Genomic DNA, 24,865 nt, shown 5'->3' with positions numbered 1-24,865 from the left:
AGCAGACAACGGCAGGAAACATAAAGTTGTGATAGTAGGGGGTTTTAATTTTCCACGTATTGATTGGGACTCCCATACTGTTAAAGGTCAAGATGGGCTAGCGTTTGTAAAATGTGTCCAAAACAGTTTTCTAAATCAATATATAGAGATACCGACTAGAGAGGATGCAATATTAGATCTCCTATTAAGAAACGAGTTAGGACAGGTGATGGAAGTGTGTGTAGGGGAACACTTTGGTTCGAGTGATCATAACACCATTAGTTTCAACTTGGTCATGGATAAAGATAGATCTGGTCCTCGGGTTGAGGTTCTAAACTGGAAAAAGGCCAAATTTGAAGAAATGAGAAAGGATCTAAAAAGCGTGGATTGGGACAGGCTGTTCTCTGGCAAGGATGACGTTGGTAAGTGGGAGACCTTCAAAGGAGAAATTTTGAGAGTTCAGAGTTTGTATGTTCCTGTCAGGATTAAAGGCAAAGTGAGTAAGCATAAGGAACTATTGGTTCTCTAGGGATATTGGAACTCTGATCAGGAAGAAGAGAGATGTATGACTTGTATAAGAAACAGGGAGCAAATAAGGTACTTGAGGAGTATAACAAGTGCAAAAAAATACTTAAGAAAGAATCAGGAGGGCTAAAAGAAGACATGAGGTAGCCTTGGCAGTCAAGGTGAAGGATAATCCAAAGAGCTTCTACAGATATATTAAGAGCAAAAGGATAGTAAGGGATAAAATTGGTCCTCTTGAAGATCAGAGTGGTTGGCTATGTATGGAAACAAAAGAAATGGGGAAACAAAAAAAAAGATCTTAAGTGGGTTTTTTACTTCTGTATTTACTAAAGAAACTGGCATGGAGTCAATAGAAATAAGGTAAACAAGTAGTGGGGTCATGGAACCAATACAGATTGAAGAGGAGGAAATGCTTGCTGTCTTGAGGCAAATCAGAGTACATAAATCCCCAGGACCTGACAGGGTATTCCCTCGGACTTTGAAGGAGACTAGCTTTGAAATTGCAGGGGCCCTGGCAGATATATTTAAAATGTTGGTATCTACGGGTGAGGTGCCGGAGGATTAGAGGATAGCTCATGTTGTTCCATTGTTTAAAAAAGGCTCCAAAAGTAATCCGGGGAATTATAGGCCGGTAAGTTTGACGTTGGTAGCAGGTAAATTATTGGAAGAGTACTCAGAGATAGGATCTACAAGTGTTTAGATAGACTGGGACTTATTAGGGAGAGTCAAAACGGCTTTGTGTGTGGTAGGTCTCATTTAATAAATCTATTAGAGTTTTTTGAGGAGGTTACCAGGAAAGTGGATGAAAGGAAGGCAGTGGATTTTGTCTACATGGACTTCAGTAAGGCCTTTGACAAGGTCCCGCATGGGAGGCTAGTTATGAAGATTCGCTCGCTAGGTATACATGGTGAGGTAGTAAATTGGATTAGACATTGGCTCAATGGGAGAAGTCAGAGAGTGGTAGTGGAGGATTGCTTCTCTGAGTGGAGACCTGTGACCAGTGGTGTGCCACAGGGATCAGTGCTGGGTCCATTGTTATTTGTCATCTATATCAATGATATGGATGATAGTGTGGTAAATTGGATCAGCAAATTTGCTGATGATACAAAGATTGGAGATGTAATGGACAGTGAGGAAGGGTTTCAAAGCTTGCAGAGGGATCTGGGCTGAAAAATGGCAGATGGAGTTTAATACAGACAAGTGTGAGGTATTGCACTTTGGAAGGACAAACCAAGGTAGAACATACAAGGTAAATGGTAGGGCAGCGGGGAGTGCAGTAGAACAGAGGGATCTGGGAATACAGATACAAAATTTCCTAAAAGTGGCATCACAGGTAGATAGGGTAGTAAAGAGAGATTTTGGTACATTGATCTTTATAAATCAAAGTACTGAGTATAAGAGTTGGAATGTTATGGTGAGGTTGTATAAGGCATTGGTGAGGCCGAATTTGGAGTATTGCGTGCAGTTTTGTCACCGAGATACAGAAAGGATATTAATAAGATTGAAAGAGTGCAGAGAAGGTTTACAAGGATCTTGCCGGGACTTGAGAAACTGAGTTACCTAGAAAGGTTGAATAGGTTAGGACTTTATTCCCTGGAGCGTAGAAGAATGAGGGGAGACTTGATAGAGCTATATAAAATTATAATGGGTATTGATAGAGTGAATGCAAGCAGGCTTTTTCCACTGAGGTTAGGGGAGAAAAAAAACTGAAGACGTGGGTTAAGGGTGAAGGGGGGAAAAGTTTAAAGGGAACATTGGGGGAGCTTCTTCACTCAGAGTGTGGTGGGAGTGTGGAATGAGCTGCCAGATGAAGTGGTGAATGCGGGCTCACTTTTGACTTTTGGCATTTAAGAAAAACTTGGACAGGTACATGGATGAGAGGTGTATGGAGGGATATGGTCCAGGTGCAGGTCAGTGGGACGAGGCCAGGCATGGGCAAACTGCGGCCCGTGGGCCATATGCGGCCCATTAAGCTTTTTAATCCGGCCCGCAGAACTTGATGAAATTATATTAATAAACCTTGTTAACGTTTTTTCCCCGCAATTCTGGCGCTTTCCCAAAAGATGACACACTCTGTATACATTGACCTTTGTTGAGGTGCAGCATATTACTCCACATTTGCGCTTTACTCTTTGTTCAGCTTGACCTATTTGTGTGAACAGGCGTTCAGCGTCATGAACATCAACAAAGCCAGCCACAGATCCAAGTTAAATGACCAACACCTCAGATCCATCCTGAGAATCGCCACAACAAAACTAAATCCAGACTTTGATGCGCTGGCTAAAAAGGGAGACCAACAACACTGTTCCCACTGGAATTAAAAATAAGTTTCTTCGTTGTGTTATGTAAAAAATGCATTTGAAAATATTTTTTTAAATAAGCCTTACATGTTACATGTCATTTCTGTTAAGTGATGGACATGAGTAGTGCGCAGGTGCACGTACGTTCTCAAAATAAAAAATGTGCTCCAGATCAAATAACGCGCTCCGCATACTGGTGCGCTGTCACTGTTCTGTCTTTGTGCTGGTCATTGTTGAGTTTTGGCACAGGGGACAATTGAATAAGAAGGAGCAGGACAAGTAGACCTGCATCTCCTACTGTTTTTGAAATAAAGACAGTTAGGAGGAGAGTGATGATGATAATATCTTGAAGGATAACAGAATTTTCAGTGCTTTAAAATAATAACTGTTACTATTAAAAAAGCTGTATTTTATTCATTTAGTTTTCAGTGTTTTAAAAGTCATTTCAATAAATAGCTAAATACCATGGGACTTCAAAGACAGATATTTTGTTGTAATGCATTTGTTCATTTTCAATTGAAATGAAAGCACATGTTTTCTACATATCCCATGATATTTTATTTTCTCTTATGAGGTGTATTACCAAAACACTCCGTCCATCTGCTCCTGGTCCGGCCCCCCTGTCAAATTTCAGAATCCTTTGTGGCCCACAAGTCAAAAAGTTTGCCCACCCCTGGACTAGGCAGAAAAATGGTTCGGCACAGCCAAGAAGGACCAAAAGGCCTGTTTCTGTGCTGTAATGTTCTATGGTTCCATGAAAGTAGAGGAAAGGACAAACTTGTATTGTGGGTATTTGACAGTGTAGATATGGGGAGGCACTTTCTTTTTGGGGATAATGTTGAACTATGGAATTGCTGTTTAAGAATGAGTTTCCAATTTAAAACTGAAATGTGATGTATTTTTCTCTCTGAGAGTCATGAGCTTTTGAAACTCTATTCCTCAAAAAGCACTGGAAGCCAATTCTGAAAATTTCTGCAGGAGAGGAAGATTCTCACTAAACAAAAGAGTAAAAGTTTAAAATGGGTGGATAGGACTGTAAAATTGAGATTACAACCAGATCAACCCATGGTTTTATTAAAATGTGGAGCAGTCGTAAGAGTCCAAGTAACTCCTAATTTGTTTGCTTATAATAGGGAGGTTTTGTGATAAAGTAGAAAGCCAGAATGATTGAATGAAGGAATGATTAATGCAGAAATGTTGCAAAATAAAAGAAAAGATCAGATCAAAGATGCTGAAAGTGACAGAAGTCAAATTCTCCATTAAACAGCATTTTTCAATGCCTACCTTCTATTCAGTTGTGTGTAGGAAGCTTTATTTAGAGAAAGGTGCTGGCAATTTCAATTCCAATAAATTAAGAATGATTGTAACAAAATTTGAAACTTTAACTTCATGTATAGGAATTTCTAAACCTTTCCATAGATCATAAGTGAAGTTCACCTGGGTGTTAAGATGATATGCAGACCTGGCCTCATGAGATGCTTTCCCAAGACATTTCTATACCAAAATAAGCCTAAAATCTTTCTGGAAGCCTTTGATTCCTGGGAACTTCCAGTTCAGAGCTGTTCCCAAATAAAAAAATAAAATAAATTAAAAACCATAATTGAACACATTAAACATGGGATACATAATTAAACATATAACTTACTTGATTTTTGTTTATTTCCCCGTTGTAACACACAACTTAAGATTTCCTTTTCTCTCCCCCAGTCCAACAATCTCCATTGAATATCTAATGTGAAGCAGGCTCTGAGAGTGGGTGTCTCAACTCAGTCATAGCAATGTCCTGCTCTATCACTGACCCCTCTGTTGGGTGCAATGGGCATTGAAGCACCTTTCCCTATATCTCCTCCCTCACAACCATCCCTGGACCTAAATAGACCTTCCATCTACAGACCCTTGTATTGCTAAGCAAAAGTAAATGTTGAACATGGCTCCACTCAAATAACTCAAAGAGAAATAGTCTGTGTATCACTTTAGCGGATCGTAATGGTATTAGCTTGGTACAATAATATAAGTCAGAAAAGAAATTGATTCAGGCTTATACTCAAGATTACAGTTTATAATTTGGACTGATGCTTGGTAGCAAGATGAAGGAATTCTCTGGCATTCGGGTTTCAACTGTGTGAGAGAAAGGAAAATTGCAATATTTCAGTGATAAATAGGAAGGAAAGAGCCCCTAGATTTCCATTAGCATGACCAGCTTGTAACTCAGTGCCGTCTGAGGCAAAACTAAATGATAAGAAGGACAATACTTTCATGGTCAGGATTGCTGAGAGTGAAGGGGCATAATCACAGCTGACCTTCTGGGAAAAGAGTATTGTTATGGCCAGGTTATTAACAACAGATTAGCAGTGTAAGTATCCCTTCAGATACCTGAGTTAATTAAATACCAATTAAATCATAAGAGCCATCTGGAATCCCATATTGCTAATTTGAGCCGCTGCCTGATTGCAGGAAAAGAGATGGACATTTGTAGGTTGGCGTAGGAATAACAAAAAGGCAATGTTAAAGAAAAGCTTTAAGAAACTCCCAAACAAGTTTACCATTATCACCTTAGTGATTTACCATTTTTCTGACATAAGGCTCCCTTTCAGGTGTTATTTCTGATTTGAAAATAAATGCAGTAATAAAAAGCATTTTGTTGGATTTGGCAGTATTTAACCATGTAGTTCTATAGTAGCCAACACCTTTCTGCAGTAGATATTGAATACAATTAAGGGTGAAAGTGAACTTGTTGTGAAATAAATTTAAATTTTCTCTATACAAAGTCCTGCCATGCTGAAGGATGTGTATTTTAGAGATCAATTACTCTGCTGAAAATGCACTAACTGAAGTTTAATGAAAAGGTATTAATCATGGTATTCAAGAACAGCAGAAACAAAAATGTATCTTACTTAGTCTTGAGTGACCAAAGTACATTATTTGTCAACAGAAATTATACAGGAAGGAAATTAAACCACCATTTAAACCAGCAGTAGGCAGACCAGAAGATACTTTCCACTTTGATCCTGAATTCACATCAAGGACACCAACAGGTTAGTGGATATTTTTTGTGGGTCTTTGAATTGTTCAAAGTGACCTCCACAAGGGATAATTTTGACTTCATATGATAATGCAAGATGGGTTTTAATGAATCTGCAGCTGCTTTATATAATGAGGACAAACATTGCCAAACCCACAAGGTAAGACTCTATTGTCTATTGTCAGTCAAGTATAAAAGTAGATACAGTGTAAAATGGGTATCTGACACACATTTTTAAATTCCAAAATTAGACTCGATTCATGACAAAAATATATAAAAGGAGGTAATATTGCAAAAAAAACCTATACCTTCTTGGTCAGTGCATTACATAGTGTAAACTTTAAAGAGAGAGAGAAAAAGAACACGAACTGAGCACCATTACCTTCAGGTGGGCCCCCTAAGATGGTAATCTTTTTATTGTTCGAGGGGCTTTCCCACCTGACACATGTGAAGCGTTTTCTCTCTGGGTGGGTGAGTGGAAATGACCTGATCTGAATGAGCAAGGAGCAGATTCTACATCTTCATTACAGTGAACAGGTAAGGGTCACAGCAAGTGAGAGTGGATATGTCTAAAAGCCTAATATCAATTCATCCAACTGGATAAAGATAAGGAAAAGGGTTGAAACAGCCTCAAAATAAAGCTAACCCCTCCCATACCAGATGCAGTGATTCAGATCAACAGTTTACTATACACCGTCAGGATAGATCTATAGTCTCTCAAAAGCAGAGGTGGAGGAGTATGCCTCATGATCAGCTCTTCTTGGTGCACAAATATATCAGTGCTGTCTGAATTCTGCTCACCAGACCTGGAATATCTAGCAGTAAAGTGCCATCCTTTTCACCTACCATGGGAGTTCTCCAGGGTCATTTTGGTAGCAGTATTTATTCCACCTCAGGCCAATGTCATTCAGGCTTTAGATGATCTGAGCAATGGGATCAACATGCACAAAACAGCGCATCCTAATGCCTTCACCGTCGTTTTGGGAGATTTTAACCAGGCCAGTCTGAAAAAGTCACTAAGCAATTACCATCAACAGATCACTTATAATACTAGAGGAAACAATACACTGGACCATTGCTACATCACCATCAAGAATGCCTACTGTGCTATTCCACGCCCTCACTTCGGGAAGTCTGATCACATGGCTGTACTTCTACTCCCTGAGTATAGGCAGAGACTGAAGACCGCAGCATCAGTAGTGAGGACCAAGAAGGTTTGGACAAGGGAAGCACAGGAGCACCTACAGGATAGCTTTCAATCGTTGGACTGGACTGTATTCAGGGATTCATCTTCAAACCTGGATGAGTATGCTGCAGTTGTTACCCATTTCATTAAAACCTGTGTGGATGAGTGGGTGCCTACAAAGACTTACTGTACATTCCCAAACCAAAACCCATGGATGAACCAGGAGGTATGTCATCTGCTGAAGGCTAGATCTGTGTCATTCAAGTCTGGCGACCGAGGCCTATACCAGAAAACCAGGTATGATTTGCGGAGGGCTATTTCAAGGGCAAAGAGAGAATTTTAAACGAGGTTGGAGGCGACGTCAAATGCACAGACACTCTGGCAGGGTTTGCAAAACATTACTTCCTAGAAAGCGAAACCCAATAGCATGAATGGCAGTGATGTTTTACTACCAAATGAACTCAACGCCTTCCATGCACGCTTTGACAGGGAGAACACAACTACAGATGTGAAGATTCCTGCTGCACCTGATGACCCTGTGATCTGTCTCAGAGGCCCATGTTAGACTGTCTTTAAAGAGAGTGAACCCTCGCAAGGTGGAAGGTCCCGATGGAGTACCTGGTAAGGCTCTGAAAGTCTGTGCCGACCAACTAGCAGGAGTATTCAAGGATATTTTCAACCTGTCACTGCTACAGGCAGAAGTTCCCACTTGCTCCAAAATGCAACAATTACACCAGTGCCTAAGGAGAATAATGTGAGCTGCCTTAATGACTATCGCCAGGTAGTACTCACACCTACAGAGATGAAATGCTTTGAGAGGTTGGTTATGACTAAACTGAACTGCCACAGCAAGGACCTGGACCCACTGTAATTTGCCTGTTGCCACAATAGGTCAACGGCAGATGCAATCTCAATGGCTCTTCACATGGCTTTAGACTCCTGGACAACACAGACACCTACATCAGGATGCTGTTCACCGACTATAGCTCAGCATTTAATACCATCATTCCCACAATCCTGATTGAGAAGTTGCAGAACCTGGGCCTCTGTACCTCCCTCTGCAACTGGATCCTTGACCTCCTAACCGAAAGACCACAGTCCGTGCAGACTGGTGATAACATATCCTCCTCACTGACGATCTCAGGGGTATGTGCTTAACCAACTGCTCTACTCTCTATACACACATGGCTGTGTGGCTAGGCATAGCTCAAATACCATCTATAAACTTGCTGACGATACAATCATTGTTGGTAGAATCTCAGGTGGTGACAAGAGGGCGTACAGAAGCGAGATATGCCAACTAGTGGAGTGGTGCTGCAGCAACAACCTGGCACTCAGTATCAGTAAGATGAAAGAGCTGATTGTGGACTTCAGGAAGGGTAAGATGAAGGAACACATACTAATCCTCATAGAGGGATCGGAAGTGGAGAGAGTAAGCAGTTTCAAGTTCCTGGGTGTCAAGATCTCTGAGGACCTAACCTGGTCCCAGCATATCAATGTAGTTATAAAGAAGGCAAGACAGGGGCTACACTTCATTAAGAGTTTGAAGAGATTCAGCATATCAACAAATACACTCTAAAACTTCTATAAACGTGTCGTGGAGAATATTCTGACAGGCTGCATCACTGTCTGGTTGAGGGGTGGTGGGGCGGGGGGGGGGGGGGGTGGGGGTGCTACCGCACAGGACCGAAAGAAACTGCAGATCTAGTCAGCTCCATCTTGGGTACCAGCCTACAAAGTACCCAGGACATCTTTAGAGAGTGGTGTCTGAGAAAGGCAGCGTCCATTATTAAGAACCTCCAGCACCCAGGGCATGCCCTTTTCTCACTGTTACCATCAGGTAGGAGATACAGAAGCCTGAAGGCACACACTCAGTGGTTCAGGAGCAGCTTCTTCCCCTCTGCCATCCGATTCCTAAATGGATGTTGAACCCTTGAACACTATCTCACTTTTTAAAATATATAGTATTTTTGTTTTTTTTTTACAGTTTTTAATCTATTCAATATACAAATACTGTAATTGATTTGCTTATTTATTTATCATTATTTTATTTTTTATTATTTTTTTCTCTTCTATATTATGTATTGCATTGAACTGCTGCTGCTAAGTTTACAAATTTCACATCGCATGCCGGTGATAATAACCCTATTTCTGATTCTGATTCTATACCAACGGACATCCATAAATTATATGTATAAATAGACCTGGATGCAGTGTTTCTGTGGTAGAGTAAGTATTTTGAACAGCACAGAAAAGCTGCAACAAAGAAAACAAATGTTGCATTGTACCCGTGGATATTTCCAATATTAACAAACTGATGGAGACATCTAGTGTCAGCACAAAGCTCAACTTGACAATTGAATCAGTACTGAATGACAGTTAGGCGTGATATGCCTCTGTTTGTAATTCTAATCCAACAATGGTGCCTTTGCATCCCTGGTAACCAACAAGAAAATCTGCTCTGATATATTGTCAGTGGTTCTAATGTATATGTAGAGATCTTTTTAAAATTACTGTTTTTTGCAAAAAAAAATCACTTATCCTCTTTCAGAGTGTAATCAGATGTGTTTAAGTCTGTTTCTTTTTCAGTAATTGTATTAACTCACAGGTTTAATGGCTATAAAATATCTTTCAACTACTCATTCACTTTCATTCCCCTCATTTTGTGCCCTTTGCCTGCTCTCTCTCAGTTGTGGCGGAGTTGACAGAGATGGTCCACCCAGCGGCCTCTAACACCAGGGTAATGGTGTAACCACTGGGTGTACATTGTTAACTACTGTCATGTTCACTTTGGTAGAAGGTGAACCCTAGTGGACTGTGGCATGTCCACGTATATTAGTCTTTGTAAGGTAATGTGTTTTGGAATTCAAATGAACTCTTCAGCTCAGCCAAAAAAAATCAGTACTAATAAGAATATAGAGGGCTTTTGGTTGTAAGCCCAATTTGCAGTGTTTGCTGACTTCATGCAGGACTTTCATGGATGTTCTGCCAACCAACACTTGTAAATTTTCTCATTCTTTGGAGCAATTATATATACCTCAAGGTTGTTAGGGAACAAGATTTGTTGGCAATCTGCAAAAGTAAATTATGCCGATTATCTAAATTATAACAAACATTGAACAAAATTCAAAATAGTCCTGGTTGGCATTGCACAAAAGAAGGGTGATCTCATTACTTCAGTATTTTAATGTGACCATGCATCCTTTTGCTGTGAGGAAATGCTTTAAAACTATAGGTATCTTTTTGGCCCAGTTAAGGAAGTTAATATAATAGCTTAATCGAACCAATTGGAATGAAACTATTTGAAACAGTGAGGTAGTAGAGACCAAAGTCATGCTTTTAATTTTAACGTATGTAACTAAATGAAAGCAGCAATATTTGCATGTTTTGAAATTAGAAAAATTTCAGTCAAGCAACCATCCTCTTCATTCTTGTCTTCAAGATGCTGTCTGTGAAATAGATTTCAAACTTAAGCATGGTGGTTAACAGCGAATGAAACTGGAGAAAGATCTTTCTAGGGACAGGATTGTGTAGGATCTCATAGTTCTTGAACACATGAAGGCCAACCAATTTTATACCAGGAATAATCACAAGTGTGTAGGTTTGTCAGTTTAATTTTGGTTTAATTTTTGCATTATTTGTTTATTTATTTTATTCTGGATTTGTTCTGCAATCATAGAGACACTTCAATTAGCCCCAAGTTAAGAAGAGAAGTGACAACTATGGAGTTATCTTAAAAGACCTAATATAATAAATATTCCTGAATATGACTGTGTTGCCACCCACAGCTCTAATCTGCTAATTTGCCAATGACACTGCAGTGATTGGCCTAATCTCAAACAATAACGAGGTGGTTTAAAAGGAAGAAGTCATCTTTCTGACACAGTGGCGACAAGAAAACAAGCTCTTCCTCAATGTTGCAAAAACAAAGAAGCTAGTTGTTGATTACAGGACGAATAGAGACAGGCTAACTTCTATTGGCATCATTGGATCTGAGGTTGAGAGGGTGAACAGCTTTAAATTCCTTGGCATCCATATCACCGAGGACCTCACGTGGTCTGTGCACACCAGTATACTACAGTGCCTCTTTCACCTCAGACGGTTGAGGAAGTTTGGTGTGGGCCCCCCAAATCCTAAGAACTTTCTACAGGGGCACAATTGAGAGCATCCTGACTGGCTGCATCACTGCCTGGTATAGGAACTGTACCTCCCTTAATCTCAGGATTCTGCAGAGAGTGGTGTGGACAGCCCAGCACATCTGTAGTTGTGAACTTCCCATGATTCAGGACATTTACAAAGACACGTGTGAAAAAGGGGCCTGAAGGAAAATTGGGGACCTGAGTCACCTCAACCACAATCTATTCCAGCTGCTACCATCTGGGAAATGGTACCACAGCATAAAAACCAGGACCAGCAGGCTCCGGGACAGCTTCTTCCACCAGGCCATCAGACTGATTAACTCACACTGATTTGAGTGTATTTCCATATTACATTGACTGTTCTATTTCTTATAAATTATTATAAATTGCAATGATTGTACATTGCACATTCAATGTAATATAAAGATTTTTGTATTTCATGAAAAGATTTCATGTTTGTGAAGGATGTAAGAAATAAAGTCAATTCAATTCAAATTGGAAAGGCAGAATTGGGTGTAATTGTGAAGTCTGTCACTGTTCAGTAGTTTACAAACATTTCCCATCAGGTCATTATTAGCCAATTAAATGAGCTAAGGAGAACAACTTGTGACCTTCCTTTGTTCCTTGCCAAGAAATGTACTACTGTACATATTTTTACACTGAATTATATCTACTGCCTTATCTGAATAATCAATTATCCAGTCAGTTCCTGTACATTGCTGTTTATTATAGACACCTGAGGTGAAATATATCATGACTCCTCACAGGCCGATCTCCTGGCTGTTTCTATATAGGAAGTCAGACCTGGTCCGAACATAAACTCCATGCACAAAAAGATGATCTTTATTTGTCATTGATGCATTGAAACATGCAGTGAAATGCATCATTGTGTGTTAACGACCAGCACTGTCTGAGGCTACATCCACACTACGCCGGATAAATCCGTAACTGAAGCTTTTTCTCTTCGTTTTTACCCTCCGTTCACACTAAAATGGTGTTTTCGTCCCCCAAAACCGGAGCTTTTCAGAAACGCTTTCCAGGGTGGGTATTTTTGAAAATGCTGCTCAGGCAGATCAGTGTGGACGGGGTAACCGGAGAAATCTGAAAATGCTGTCAGTCGGCAGCACGCCATTTCATTGTTTTCTTGAACGCAACCTAACAATTTCAGAACAGATGGCAATGAAACTGAAGCTAGAAGAGTTAGAAATGTACTCACCAAATACTTTGACCCATAACTTACTGAATAAATAAGTATACTCACTTTGCCCTGTTTTCTGTTCTTGCTCTTATGAAGGTGGTTTATCTATTTATGCAAGTATATCTGAAGACTAGCGATGTTCGTTTAATATTTAGATTTTCTTTCCTGCCGCAGTATGAGCTTTAGTTAATGGCCCTATTTGGCCTAGCGTTTATTGTTTATTTTCTCTTAAACACTTCTCACAATAAAGTTTGTGAACTATCGACCTGCTTCAGTGTCTCTCACTCTGCACTTGTGCCATATCCAAACCTGGTAACGGCGAGTCTCGACCACACAATGATGGACCCAGCAGAGAGAGAGCAGCTGACCTTGGCCGTGAGATTCATTGCTCAGGTGGGAGACAAGCCACAGGCAATGGAATCTGTTCTCAGTGAAGTTACAGAGGCAGTGAGGCAGATGACCTCATGCCAATAAGCCCAGTCTCTCTTGGAGGAACAGGTATCGTCCCTAGCAGCAACTGTTCAACAGCTCACCACAGACAGTCGGACTTAGGTGTCCTATAGATCGTGTTTACCAGCATCACTGAAGATCCACCCAGTATTCCGTGTTTCCCAGCTCAAGCCTGTTACTACCACTCCCCTCCTGGTAGATGGTACCCTCGTCTCTAATGTGCGGCACCTCCTGGCATCTCACCAGGTACGTGGTAAGGTCCAGTACCTTGTGGACTGGGAAGGGTATGGTCCAGAAGAATGTACTTGGATCCCGGTGATGGACATCTTGGAGAAGTTGCTGATCCAGGACTTCCAGTGGACACAGGTCTGTGCCGCCTCAGGGGCTGCGCCTAGAGAGCGGGGACCTGTCACAACCATGGATTCGGCAATGCCGTAGATACAGCAATTGCGCTTGTGAATTTGCACATGTCAGCTAATTATTTAATCGTGATAGTATTTAATTCCATACTTGTTGTATTTCTTGTCGAGACTTGGACAGAGCACAGCAATGCTTTGCTGTCTGTTTTGCTTTCGACCTTCACTGAGAAATTGGACATTTGAGTCAACTGATTTCGAAGATTAGCAATATTCGTTTAATTTTCAGCCGCAGTATAGGCTTCACTTCCCATTTGAAAGTTTTAGTTAACGGCCCTATTTGGCCTAGCGTTTATTGTTTATTTTCCCTTTAACACTGTTCACAATAAAGCTTGTGAACTGTCGACCTGCTTCAGTGTCTCTCAGTCCACACTTGGGGCATATCTGAACCTGGTAACACACCTCTGCTCCATCCACCAAAGGCTGAACTTCCCGCTGGCCAGACATTTTAATTCCGATTCCCATTTCCCATTCTTACATGTCAGTTCATGGCCTCCTCTTGTGCCAAAATCAGGCTTCCCTCAGGGTGGAGGTGCAACGCCTTGCATCCAACCTGATGGCATGAATATAGATTTCTCCTTCCGGTAAAAAAACCCTTTCTCTAGTCCCCACTCAAGCCTTTTACGTCTTCTTGCCTGGCTATTACTTACCCTTGGGTCTTCTCCTCCTTCCCTTTCTCCTTTGGTCCATTCTCCTCTCTTCTCTTCTCTTCTCTTCTCTTCTCTTCTCTTCTCTTCTCTTCTCAGATTCCTTCTTCTCCAGCCCTTGACCTTTCCCTTCTACCTAGCTTCATCTATCACCTTCCAGCTAGCCTCTCTCCCCACCCCCACCTTTTTATTTTGGCATCTTCCCCCTTCCTCCTCAGTGTTGAAGAAGAGTCTCTGCCCGAAATGTCAGCTGTTTATTCATTTCTATAGATGCTGCATGACCTGCTGAGCTCCTCCAGCATTTTATGTGTGTTGTTTTCTTTAAGTGCCATTTCTTCCTTCATTGCCCCTTCACATTAACATGTAGACTCACAATTTGGGAACCCTGCTGAAAACCAGAGCAAGATAAGCTTCTCTATCACTGTTTCTCATTCTAATGATTCCTGCGACAAGACAGCTTAACTGTTGCTTGCCTTGGCACATCAGTAGGGACACAATTATATGAAAGATAAGTATCAGTTCAAGTTAGCCTGAATTGCTCAAAACCTGTCTGCAAAAGAGTAGATGTAGTGCAGTTGCAAGAAATGGTGAAAGTAATTGTGGAGGCGATGATGACTCAGCAAACGAGTGACGGACCAGCGCAGCAGTGTTTGGGGTCTGTTAGCTGCACTGGAAGCCTTGGTGGAGAGAATAGAGAAATTTCTATGCACTTATGCACAGGAGGTGTTCCCAGCAGGAAGAGCTCAAGTGGAGTCAGTTCTAAATGTAGAGTTATTTATGTGGAGATACATAGCTGACAGGGCTGCTGAATCAGGGACTTGGCATGAACCCAAGAATTCTTTGTTATTCAGAAACCTGTTGTGTGTCCCTGCCTTCGCTACCTTGCTTGTTGTTGTCCAGGAACCTGGCCTGAATCCATCAATTAAAGAGTTGAGCAGGGGCTGTTTGTGTGGGCTGCTACTGGGCAAACTCCAAACACATTAAACAACACTTACTGGCACACTTCTCTTCCTCCTGCAGGACAAGCACAGTAGGATGCCATAGCAGCTAACCATTGCAGACCAGACGGATGTAGCTGCTTCACAATTAATGTCTCTATTTTGTTGCTGGCAGTGAGCTGGGACCACTGAGCATGATTAGAGGCACACACTCATCCTCCTCCTCGCATCTCGTGTTTTACGATTTGCAGGCTGAAGTTTTGTGTAAACATGAACCCCCCCCTTCATCACTACTACCTTATGCCTGTCTGCTCTTAGATATCCAGGAACTAAAAATGACCAGTTATAAATGAATACTCGAAAAATATAGTCCATTGACAAAATCATACACATGAACACACTTAGAGTGCTATTACTGTTAAAATCTACAACATCAAATTGACCTTATCAGATTCTGGTTCAAGCTGCAGTTTGCTGTTTACCCACGATTTAGTCACACTGAATAAGGTGGTTGAGGCACTGTAAGGGAGCTTGCCATGATTTGTCATTATTCTGTGGAGGTAGCAGGAAAAAAGGAGGAACAAGAGAAATCGTTCCTTTCCCTATGTGTTTGCTACTATGAGGAAGCTACTATGAAAAGCTGGGATGGACAGTCAGAATGTTGGAGTGGAAGGCAGGGTGTGCAGGGAAAACAGTAACATTTCACTGATAAAGAGATCCTTTAATCAGAATCAGGTTTATTATCACCGGCATGTGTCGTGAAATTTGTTAACTTAGCTGCAGCAGTTCAATGCAATACATAATATAGAAGAGCAAGAAAAAAATAATAAATAAGTCAATTACAGTATACAAATATTGAATAGATTAAAATTTTGGGAAAAACAAATAATATATATTTAAAAAGTGAGCTAGTGTTCAAAGGTTCAACATCCATTTAGGAATCGGATGGCAGAGGGGAAGAAGTTGTTCCTGAATCACTGAGTGTGCGCCTTCAGGTTTCTGTATCTCCTACCTGATGGTAACAGTGAGAAAAGGGCATGCCCTGGGTGCTGGAGGTCTTTAATAATGGACGCTGCCTTTCTGAGACACCGCTCCTTGAAGATGTCCTGGGTACTTTTAAGGCTAATACCCAAGATGGAGCTGACTAAATTCACAACCCTCTGCAGCTTCTCTTGGTCCTGTGTAGTAACTGCCCTCATACCAGTGATGCAGCCTGTCAGAATGCTCTCCATGGTGCATCTATAGTAGTCTGTGAGTGTATTTGTTGACATACCAAATCTCTTCAAACTCCTAATGAAGCATAGTAGCTGTCTTGCTTTCTTTATAACTACATCGATATGTTGGGACCAGGTTAGATCCTCAGAGATCTTGACACCCAGGAACTTGAAGTTGCTCACTCTCTCCACTTTTGATCCCTCTATGAGGATTGGTATGTGTTCCTTTGTCTTACCCTTCCTGAAGTCCACAAACAACTCTTTCATCTTCCTGACATTGAGTACAAGTTGTTGCTATGGTACTGCTCCACTAGATGGCATATCTCGCTCTTGTACGCCCTCTCATCACCACCTGAGACCCTACCAACAATGGTTATATCATCAGCCAATTTATAAATGGCATTTGGGCTATGTCTAGCCACACACAGTCATGGGTATAGACAGGGTAGAGCAGTCGGCTAAGCACACACCCTTGAGGCGCACCAGTGTTGGTCATGAGCAAGGAGGAGATAGTCATCAGGACAGTCAACACTTTCTGCTGCTCATGTGAGAAGAGAAAAGGGTGCTTTGCCTATCTAGTGTTTGGGTAATGGATAACTTGATGTGCGGGAAAAGAAGCCTAGGAAGTGATGTTGTAAAGTCAATGGCAGTCTCAAGAAGGTCTTACTTAGAAAGTATGAGGAGTTAGATGTAAAATTACAACTTTGGGCCTTCATGGTATGAATCTCAGGAATATCACTGGAGCTACATGCAACATGGCTTTAGGACTAACAAACCCACAAAATGAACGTGTGCCTGAAGAATCAGTGTGTGAGGAGGAGAGCCACGAGCTCTGAGACAGGAAGGAGTTGTCTGGGGTGATGGGTGGGACCTGGGTACCAGCTGAAGAACAAGAAGGACTGTGGAGAGAATTCTCAAACAGGATAACTGGGGATTGCTCAGGCAGAACTAAAAATAACAAAGCAAAAAAAAAACTTGTTAAAATGTGATGTAATGCCAGTTACTGACATTTGGCTACCAACTGGGCATGAGTGCGGGTAAGTATTCAAGGTAAAAGGCAAAAGCAAAAGGGTGCTATTACACTGTTGAATAAGAGGGAGCAAGCATTCAGACAGAGCTAAAGTAAAAACATTAGAATTTGGTGGAAGCTGCCTCAGAACCTCTAGGCTGCACTGAAAAAGTAGTGCAATGTGTAATCAAGCTGATCAGAAAAAAAATTGTTGAAAATTTCGAGTATTTATAATGGCAGATTTTAGATTCACTTAAACAAGGAGAAGTAGAGCCAGTCAGGTTCTAAAAACTGCTGCTTTTTGTAACTACATGCTCTTGAACCAAAAATAAAAGGGACAATACGTTTTAGTGATGAGAAATCAACCTGTTAGCAAACAATAATGAAAAAGTTTTATTAATAATAACTATAGCATGGACAAATTCAATATTAAATGTGAGATGGAGTTGGGTAGATAATGAGAAGCTTAGGAGTGTGTTATTTATTTATTAACTGAAATATAGAATATCAGAGCAGCAAGACCATTTTGAAACAGTAAGATACGTTGGTTCCTGAACAGGTAGATTCCTGAATACAATGATAGGAGGGAGATTTACAAAAAATATCAAAATGAATTTTTTAGTAATGAGGAAGGATTTGAAAGACTTGTTTGAAACAGAGGAAGCTGAGGAACAATTTAATTGATTATTTAAAATAGTTATAATTTCATATAAATGGTATCAAGAAACAATTTTTCTTGATACCATCTACACACACACACACACACACACACACACACACACACACACACAAACACACACTCAACTGAACAGCATTCCACTCCCTTTGCAATTTTTGCTCATTTCTTTCTCAATTCCTGCTAAAACATTGTTTACGTTTGTATTGTACCAGCAGTTATGGTTGAAAAGACAATAAAAGCGACTTGACTTGACTTAAGAGCAATGACAATATTTAGCAGGCAAAAGTTTAAAGTAAGTAGAAGAATTCGAGTTTACAGATAATTATTTTTCATGTAGAGGTAGTGTAAGTCTGGAATTCACAGCTGAAGGGACAATAGAGGCAAAAATATACATTAAATTTAAAAGATGTTGTTTACTTACAAACAGTGGGACATTGAGATTGGTCTGGATTGTCCTATTTTGTATGCCTGTAGTAATGCAAGCTAATTTATTAAGTAGTGGTGTTCTACCCTCTCCTATCAGATTCCCCCTTCTCCAGTCCTTTATCTCTTTCACCAATCAACATCCCAGCTCTTTATTTCACCCCTCCTGGTTTCACCTATCACTTACCAGCAAGTACTTCTTCCTCCCCCACCCCCAAATCCTTACTCTGACCATTTTTTTTCTAGTCCTGGCGAAGTTTCTCGGTCCAAAACGCCAACTGTTTACTCTTTTCCATAGATGCTGCCTGGCCTGCTAAGTTCCTCCAGCATTTTGTGTGTATTGAGTGACTGTTATTTTAAATACTTCCTTCAGGCCCTCTTTTCTAACTGGCTTTTCACTATTAGCTGACAGGATTTTTCTTGTGAAAGTGACAGTATTATGTGACCCTTGTTTAAGTAATTAAATATACACTCAGTGGCCATCTTATTAGGCACCCCCTGAACTTAATACAGTGGCCACTGTGCGTACGTTTGTGGTCTTTTGCTGCTGTAGCACTTCCACTTCAAAGTGTGATGTGTTGTGCACTCAAAGATGCCCTTATTCACACCACTGTTATCATGCATGATTATTCGAGTTACTGTTGCCTTCCTGTCAGCTTAAACAAATCTAGCCATTCTCTTCTGAACTCTCTTATTAACAAAGCGATTTTGCCCAAAGAATGGCAGCTCAATGTTTTTTTCTGTTTATTGCACCATTCTTTGTAAACTCTGTTGTGCATGAAAATCCTCGGAGATCAGCGGTTTCTGAGATACTCAAACTACCCCATCTGTTACCAACAATAATTCCACAATCAAAGTCACTTAGATCACGTTTTTCCCATTCTGATGTTTGATCTGAATAACAAGTAAACCTCTTGACCATGTCTGCATGCTTTCATGCATTCTGTTTGCTGATCAGATATTTGCATTAACAAGCAGGTATACAGGTGTACCAAATAAAGTGGCCACTGAGTGTATTTCCTGTGCGATGCAGATAATCACGTGGAGATTTGTGGTTTCTCTCCAAATCAAAAGAGTAGCGCAGGAGTATTGGGGAGCTAGGTAACCTGAATTCAGCTGGCACTTGCAGACTTCATGACGTGAGTTAAGTCCCAGAGAAGTGTGGTATAAGTCAGATGGGGGTTCTGACTTTTTTTGGAATAATGTCAGCCTCTTCTGGGATCTCCATGTTGTCCACAAAAAGAGCATGATTTCAGCTTTAGTATTGCTAGAGGAACAGCTGCAACCACATCTGTGTGTCTGAAGTAGTCAACTATAGACACTTTAGAATGAACTATAAAGCAACATTTAACAACTGGTTGGTAATCATTTGACAGGGTACTTAAAAATGAATCACTATAAAAGTATAAGCCCTGTTTTCCATTTGCACTGAAGACTGAAACAATTAGTCTACAATGAGTATAGGTTTGCTCCAGGTCTACTGTACAATACTGATCTTCATCGGCCCTATGATGAACAGTAGAACATCGGAGCTGGATCTTCTATTCTTGTATCTACTGCCTGACCTAACCTCATGGTTTTCTCTTTACAGACTCTCCTGGTGTCCCTCCAAGTGCCAATGCACATCAGCTTTTTCGGGGTTTCAGTTTTGTTGCCACCAACCTTGGTCAAGAGCAGATTCAGACTGATTCTCGACAGCTGATTGACCATTCAATGGTGCAGGTTAGACAGTTCTCGTTGAAAATATTAAAGGCACGTACATTTTTTTGATGTGTTCATAACATTTTTAGTAAAATGTACCAGGTGAAGTAGCAAGAGAGTAGTACCTGAGACTGGTACTTGGAGGTGCCGGATCAAGTTTGCTCAGTACCACTGATTTGATGCTCTACTTTATGAATAAATGAACTTTGTAAAGTCAATTAGTCACTTACATCTTTGGAAGTCTCAGCCAAATATAGACATGTGCAAGGGTAGGTAGGCAAGCTTGTGAATCTCCTCTTTCCCCACATAATCATTTAAAATATATAGGCCATCCACTTTGGAAGGGATAATGGAAGATTAGATTATCATTTAAATGGTAACGAATTGCAGCATGCTGCTGTGCAGAGGGACTTGGGAGTGCTTGTGCATGAATCACAAATGTTGGTTTGTAGGTGCGGCAGGCTATCAAGAAGGCAAAAGGAATGTGGCCATTGCTAGAGGGACTGAATTTAAGAGCAGAGAGGTTATGCTGCAACTGTACAGGGTACTGGTGAGGCCGCAGCTACAGTACTGTGTGCAGTTCTGGTCCCCTTGCTTGAGTTCGGAGGCGGTTCACCAGGTTGATTCCAGAGATGAGGGGGTTAGACTATGAGGAGAGATTGAGTCTCCTGGGACGATACTGGAATTCAGAAACATATAAAATTATGAAAGGGATAGATAAGATAGAGGCAGGAAAGTTGTTTTCACTGGTAGGTGAGACTAGAACTAGGGGACATCGCCACAAGATTCGTGGGAGTAAATTTAGGACGGAGATGAGGAAGAACTGCTTTTCCCAGAAAGTGGTGAATCTGTAGTATTCTCTGCCCAATGAAGCAGTAGAGGCTTCCTCAGTAAAAATATATTTAAGATAAAGTTGGATAGATTTTTGCATAGTAGGGGAATTAAGGGTCATGGGGAAAAGACAGGTAGATGGAGTTGAGTCTATGGCCAGAGAAGGTTGGATGGGTCAGATGGCCTACTCCTGCTCCTATTTCTTATGTTCTTATATATATTTAACGTAAAATTATAGAATTGCCTACAAACCTACACCTCATATCATGAATTGCAGATTTAAAAACACCTCCAAAAAGTGCCAAATTTAAATCACTGCACAGAACCCTGGTTTCAAATATATATTAAAACATAACTACAAAATACACATTTTCAAAACCGCACTACTCATTTTTAATCCAAATATTAATCATAAAACAATTTGAAATGGAAAGAGACTGGATCTAGTATATTAAATGGTGGCATCTTCAACAACAATATTAATGTTCACAGGTAAACTGTTTAGTAGCAAAAGCATTGACAATATATCCTTGCTACAATTGGTTTCCATTGCTAATTGACAATTTAATAATGCAAAAATTGTGAATAATGAGGTAATTTTTGTTAGTCGAAATGAAAATATTAATAGTGATATCCAGTTTGATAATATTTCCAATAATAGAGCTGCATGTTTCATATTAAGGATAGAGTATCCATTGGGGACAGATTGTTATACTGGCTAAAAAAGCAAAGAGCAGCTCAGTTAGATTAAGCAGTGGATTTGCCTTAAAATTGCTGCATTGATCTCTCAAAACATAGATGTAGAAACTCTCCAATTCAAAACATTCGCCACATTCCCCACTTATTGAGAAACAGGCTTAAAATTGGCCGCATCTTTCCCAAAAAAAAGCTTTCATTATTAGTTCCTGACACTAAACTGTAAAAAGAATTTTAATTTTAAAATGTTAGCATCTATTCATAACCACAAAGAATCTTTAAACCAGTAAAATTCAATTAATCTATGAAACTCTCTAAGTTACTCCCTCATAACAAGATATTGAATCATAGAGCAAGAAATAGGCCTTTCCTTTTCTCCTGCCATATCCCCATCAACTCTTCTAACAGCTCCTCACTAATTCTCCTGTCACCCCTTTACAGTAGCCAATTAATGTTACAACCAATGTTCATATCTTTAATTATTTACTAATCAATAAGTTTACTGTAAGGTTGAAATAGGAAATTACAAGTTTCACTTTATGTTCTGGTGCATTATTTATCATCCTGCTAAATGATATACTGTAGTTTCGTATTCCAACTTTCCATTAAACTTATTGACTAGTAAACACTCAGCTCTCCTTGATGTGCACTTTAATTATTAGAGGATGAAAGTCTAAGGAGAACTTTTCAACAATTGAATGCCCTCTTTCAGTTTTGTTAGATAAATACTATAATGTTTGTGTCTGTTACTATAGCATCAAATGCTGTTAGTGTGGTGTCACAAACTATTATGCTTTTACAGTGAAGTAAAGGGAATTTCAGTGGGCAAATTTGATTGGAAGGGAACACTAGCAAGGATGATGGTAGAACAGCAATGCCTGGAGTTTCCGGGAGCGATTTGGAAGGTGCATGATAAGATATCCCAAAGAAAATTATACCAAAGAGAGGATGATGTAACAATGGCTGACAAGGGATGTTCAAGATAGCATAAAAGTAAAGAAGAGGGCATATAACATAACAAAAATTGTTGGCAAATTAGAGGATTGGGAAGTTTTTAAAAACCAACAGAATTCAGCTTAAAAGAAATTAAGGAGAACAAGACAAAATATGAAGATAAGCTAGCCAATAGTACAAAAGAGGATTCCAAATGCTTTTTCAGGTATATAAAGTGTAAAAGAGAAGTGAGATTGGATATTGGACTCATGGAAAACAATTCTAGTAAGGTAGTACTAGGGGACAAAGAATTGTTGGATGAACTTAACAAATATTTAGCATTAGTCATGGAAGGAAAGATGCTTGGGAAGCTGAAAAGTCACTTGGCAAAGATGGACAACACTCCAGGGTTCTGAAAGAGGTAGCTGAAGAGATTGTGGAGGCATTAGTAGTGATCTTTCAAGATTGACTAGATTCTGGAATGGTTCCAAAGGACTAGAAAATCACAATTGTCACTCCTCTCTTCAAGAAGGGAGGGAAGCAAAAGGCAGCAAATTATAGGCCAGTTACCAGGCTTCAGTGATTGGGAAGATGTTGGAATTCATTAGTAAGGATAAGATTTCTGGGTACTTGGAGGCACATGATAAAATAGGCCAAAGTTAGCTTGGTTTCCTTAAAGGGAAATCTTGCCTGACAAATCTGTTGGAATTCGTTGAGGAAACAGCAGGCAGGATAGACAAAAGAGAGTCAGTGGATGTTGTTTCCTTAGGTTTTCAGAAGGCTTTTTACAAGGTGCTGCATATGAGGCTGCTAAACAGAACAAGAGCCCATAGTATTACAGGGAAAATACTCGCATGGATAGAAGATTGGCTAACTGGCAGGAGGCAAAAAGTGGGAATAAAAGGAGCTTTTTTCTGGTAGGGTGCTGATGTTCCAAAGGATTCAGTGTTGTGACATCCTCTTTCTGTGTTGGATGATAGGAATGATGATGGCTTTGTGGTCAAATTTGCAGATGATTCGAAGGCAAGTAGTTTTAAGGAAGGATTTAGACAGATTGTGAGAATGGACAGAGGTGGTAGATGGAATATAGTTTAGGAAAGTATGTGGTCATGCACTTTGGTAGAAGGAATAAAGGCACAGACAGAATTGGAGTGTCCTCATGCAGGATTCCTTAAAGGTTAACTTGCAAGTTGAGTCTGTGGTAAGGAAGGGAAATGCTTTAGCTTTCATTTTGGGGGGACTAGAATATAAATACAAGGATGTAATGCTGAGGCTTTATAAGGCATTGGTCAGGCCACACCTGGAGTATTGTGAGCAGCTTTGGGCCCCTTATCAAAGAAAAGATGTGCTGGTATTGAAAAGGGTTCAGAGGAGGTTCACAAGAATAATTCTGGGAATGAAAGGATTAGCATCTGAGGAGAGTGTGATGGCTTTGGGCCTGTACTCACTGGAGTTTTAAAAAAATGAGGTGCAATCTCATTGAAACCTATTGAATATTGAAAAATCTGGATAGAGTGGACTTGGAGACAATGTTTCCTACAGTGGGGGACCCTCTGTCCTAATGTAGTAGGTTGTTAGAGTATTGAATTCATTCGCATGGAAGCTGAGGACATTTGTAGCCAAGGTCCTGAAATTCATAAGTATTCTCTTGTGCTCTTTGGGATCTCTGATTAAAAAAAATATGAGTGCAATCCAGAGAGAATAACATTTGGGACTATTTCCTGCTGCCTAATTGCATGTTGGATGTGTTGTTATCAGAAGCAACTCTGTCACCAAGCAAATTACCCATTTTTACAATGCATCCATATGGACATAATGTTCTTGTATTCGCTATTAGAAATATATTCATTTATATTAAAAACATGGATTAACTATGGTTTAAAGTATGTCATTCTGTTTTGCCTTAGTGCTGTGATTACTGCCCACTTTTCATTTACAATTCTGTTCCAGCAGCTACACGGCAATAATATTCACTTCACTGATGGTTATGAGTTGAAAGAAGATGTTGGTGTGGGGTCATTCTCAGTATGCAAGCGATGTGTGCACAAAATCACATCAGTGGAATACGCTGTGAAGGTAAGCATCTACCAGTCACCATGGGAAACAGACTTGCATGCTCAATACTTGTGAGTAGCTCTGTGTACCAGCAGATGCTTTCCACAGGAAGTCAAACGGACTGCTATTGAGATGAGTCAACACAATCTTCATCTTCCCCACTTACACTTCCACCCTTCTAGTCTACATCCCTCTTGACTTTGCTTGCCTCTAGCCCTGAACTGGATTTTCATTTGAATAGGTGTACACAACACTTGCTGCCCACGGTGGCCGTGCAAATCTCAATTTATTGGTGCATATCTGTAGTGAGTGAGTCTTGGCCAATAGTTTTAGTGCTCACTCCAACTCTGTCTTTACCCAAAGATTTTAGAACGCATCCACTTGGACGGCATTTCAGTAGGAGTCACTGAAAGTAACATTAATGCGTACTTTGGTTAACTATTTTCTTACCTAATTTAGAGATGAAATTGCAGCTGCTTTAATTTGCCTGAGATCAACTGACCCAGCACAGAGATTGTTGTTCA

General features: G+C 40.3%; 1 protein-coding gene across 1 annotated transcript in view; it reads left to right on the top strand.

The window, feature by feature from the left end:
* The window catches only part of rps6ka2 (ribosomal protein S6 kinase, polypeptide 2), a 154,491-nt gene that overhangs the window by 111,212 nt on the left and 18,414 nt on the right, over positions 1–24,865 (top strand). Inside the window, exons 12-14 of the mRNA XM_059985355.1 lie at positions 5,737–5,839; positions 19,717–19,847; positions 24,237–24,362. Coding sequence (XP_059841338.1) covers positions 5,737–5,839; positions 19,717–19,847; positions 24,237–24,362 — 360 coding nt within the window. The remainder of the gene's footprint in view (positions 1–5,736; positions 5,840–19,716; positions 19,848–24,236; positions 24,363–24,865) is intronic.

Source organism: Hypanus sabinus, chromosome 12, assembly GCF_030144855.1.
Source record: "Hypanus sabinus isolate sHypSab1 chromosome 12, sHypSab1.hap1, whole genome shotgun sequence".
Classification (NCBI taxonomy): Eukaryota; Metazoa; Chordata; class Chondrichthyes; order Myliobatiformes; family Dasyatidae; genus Hypanus; species Hypanus sabinus.
Note: the sequence above shows the minus strand (reverse complement) of the source record. Positions and strands in the feature narration are given on the sequence as shown.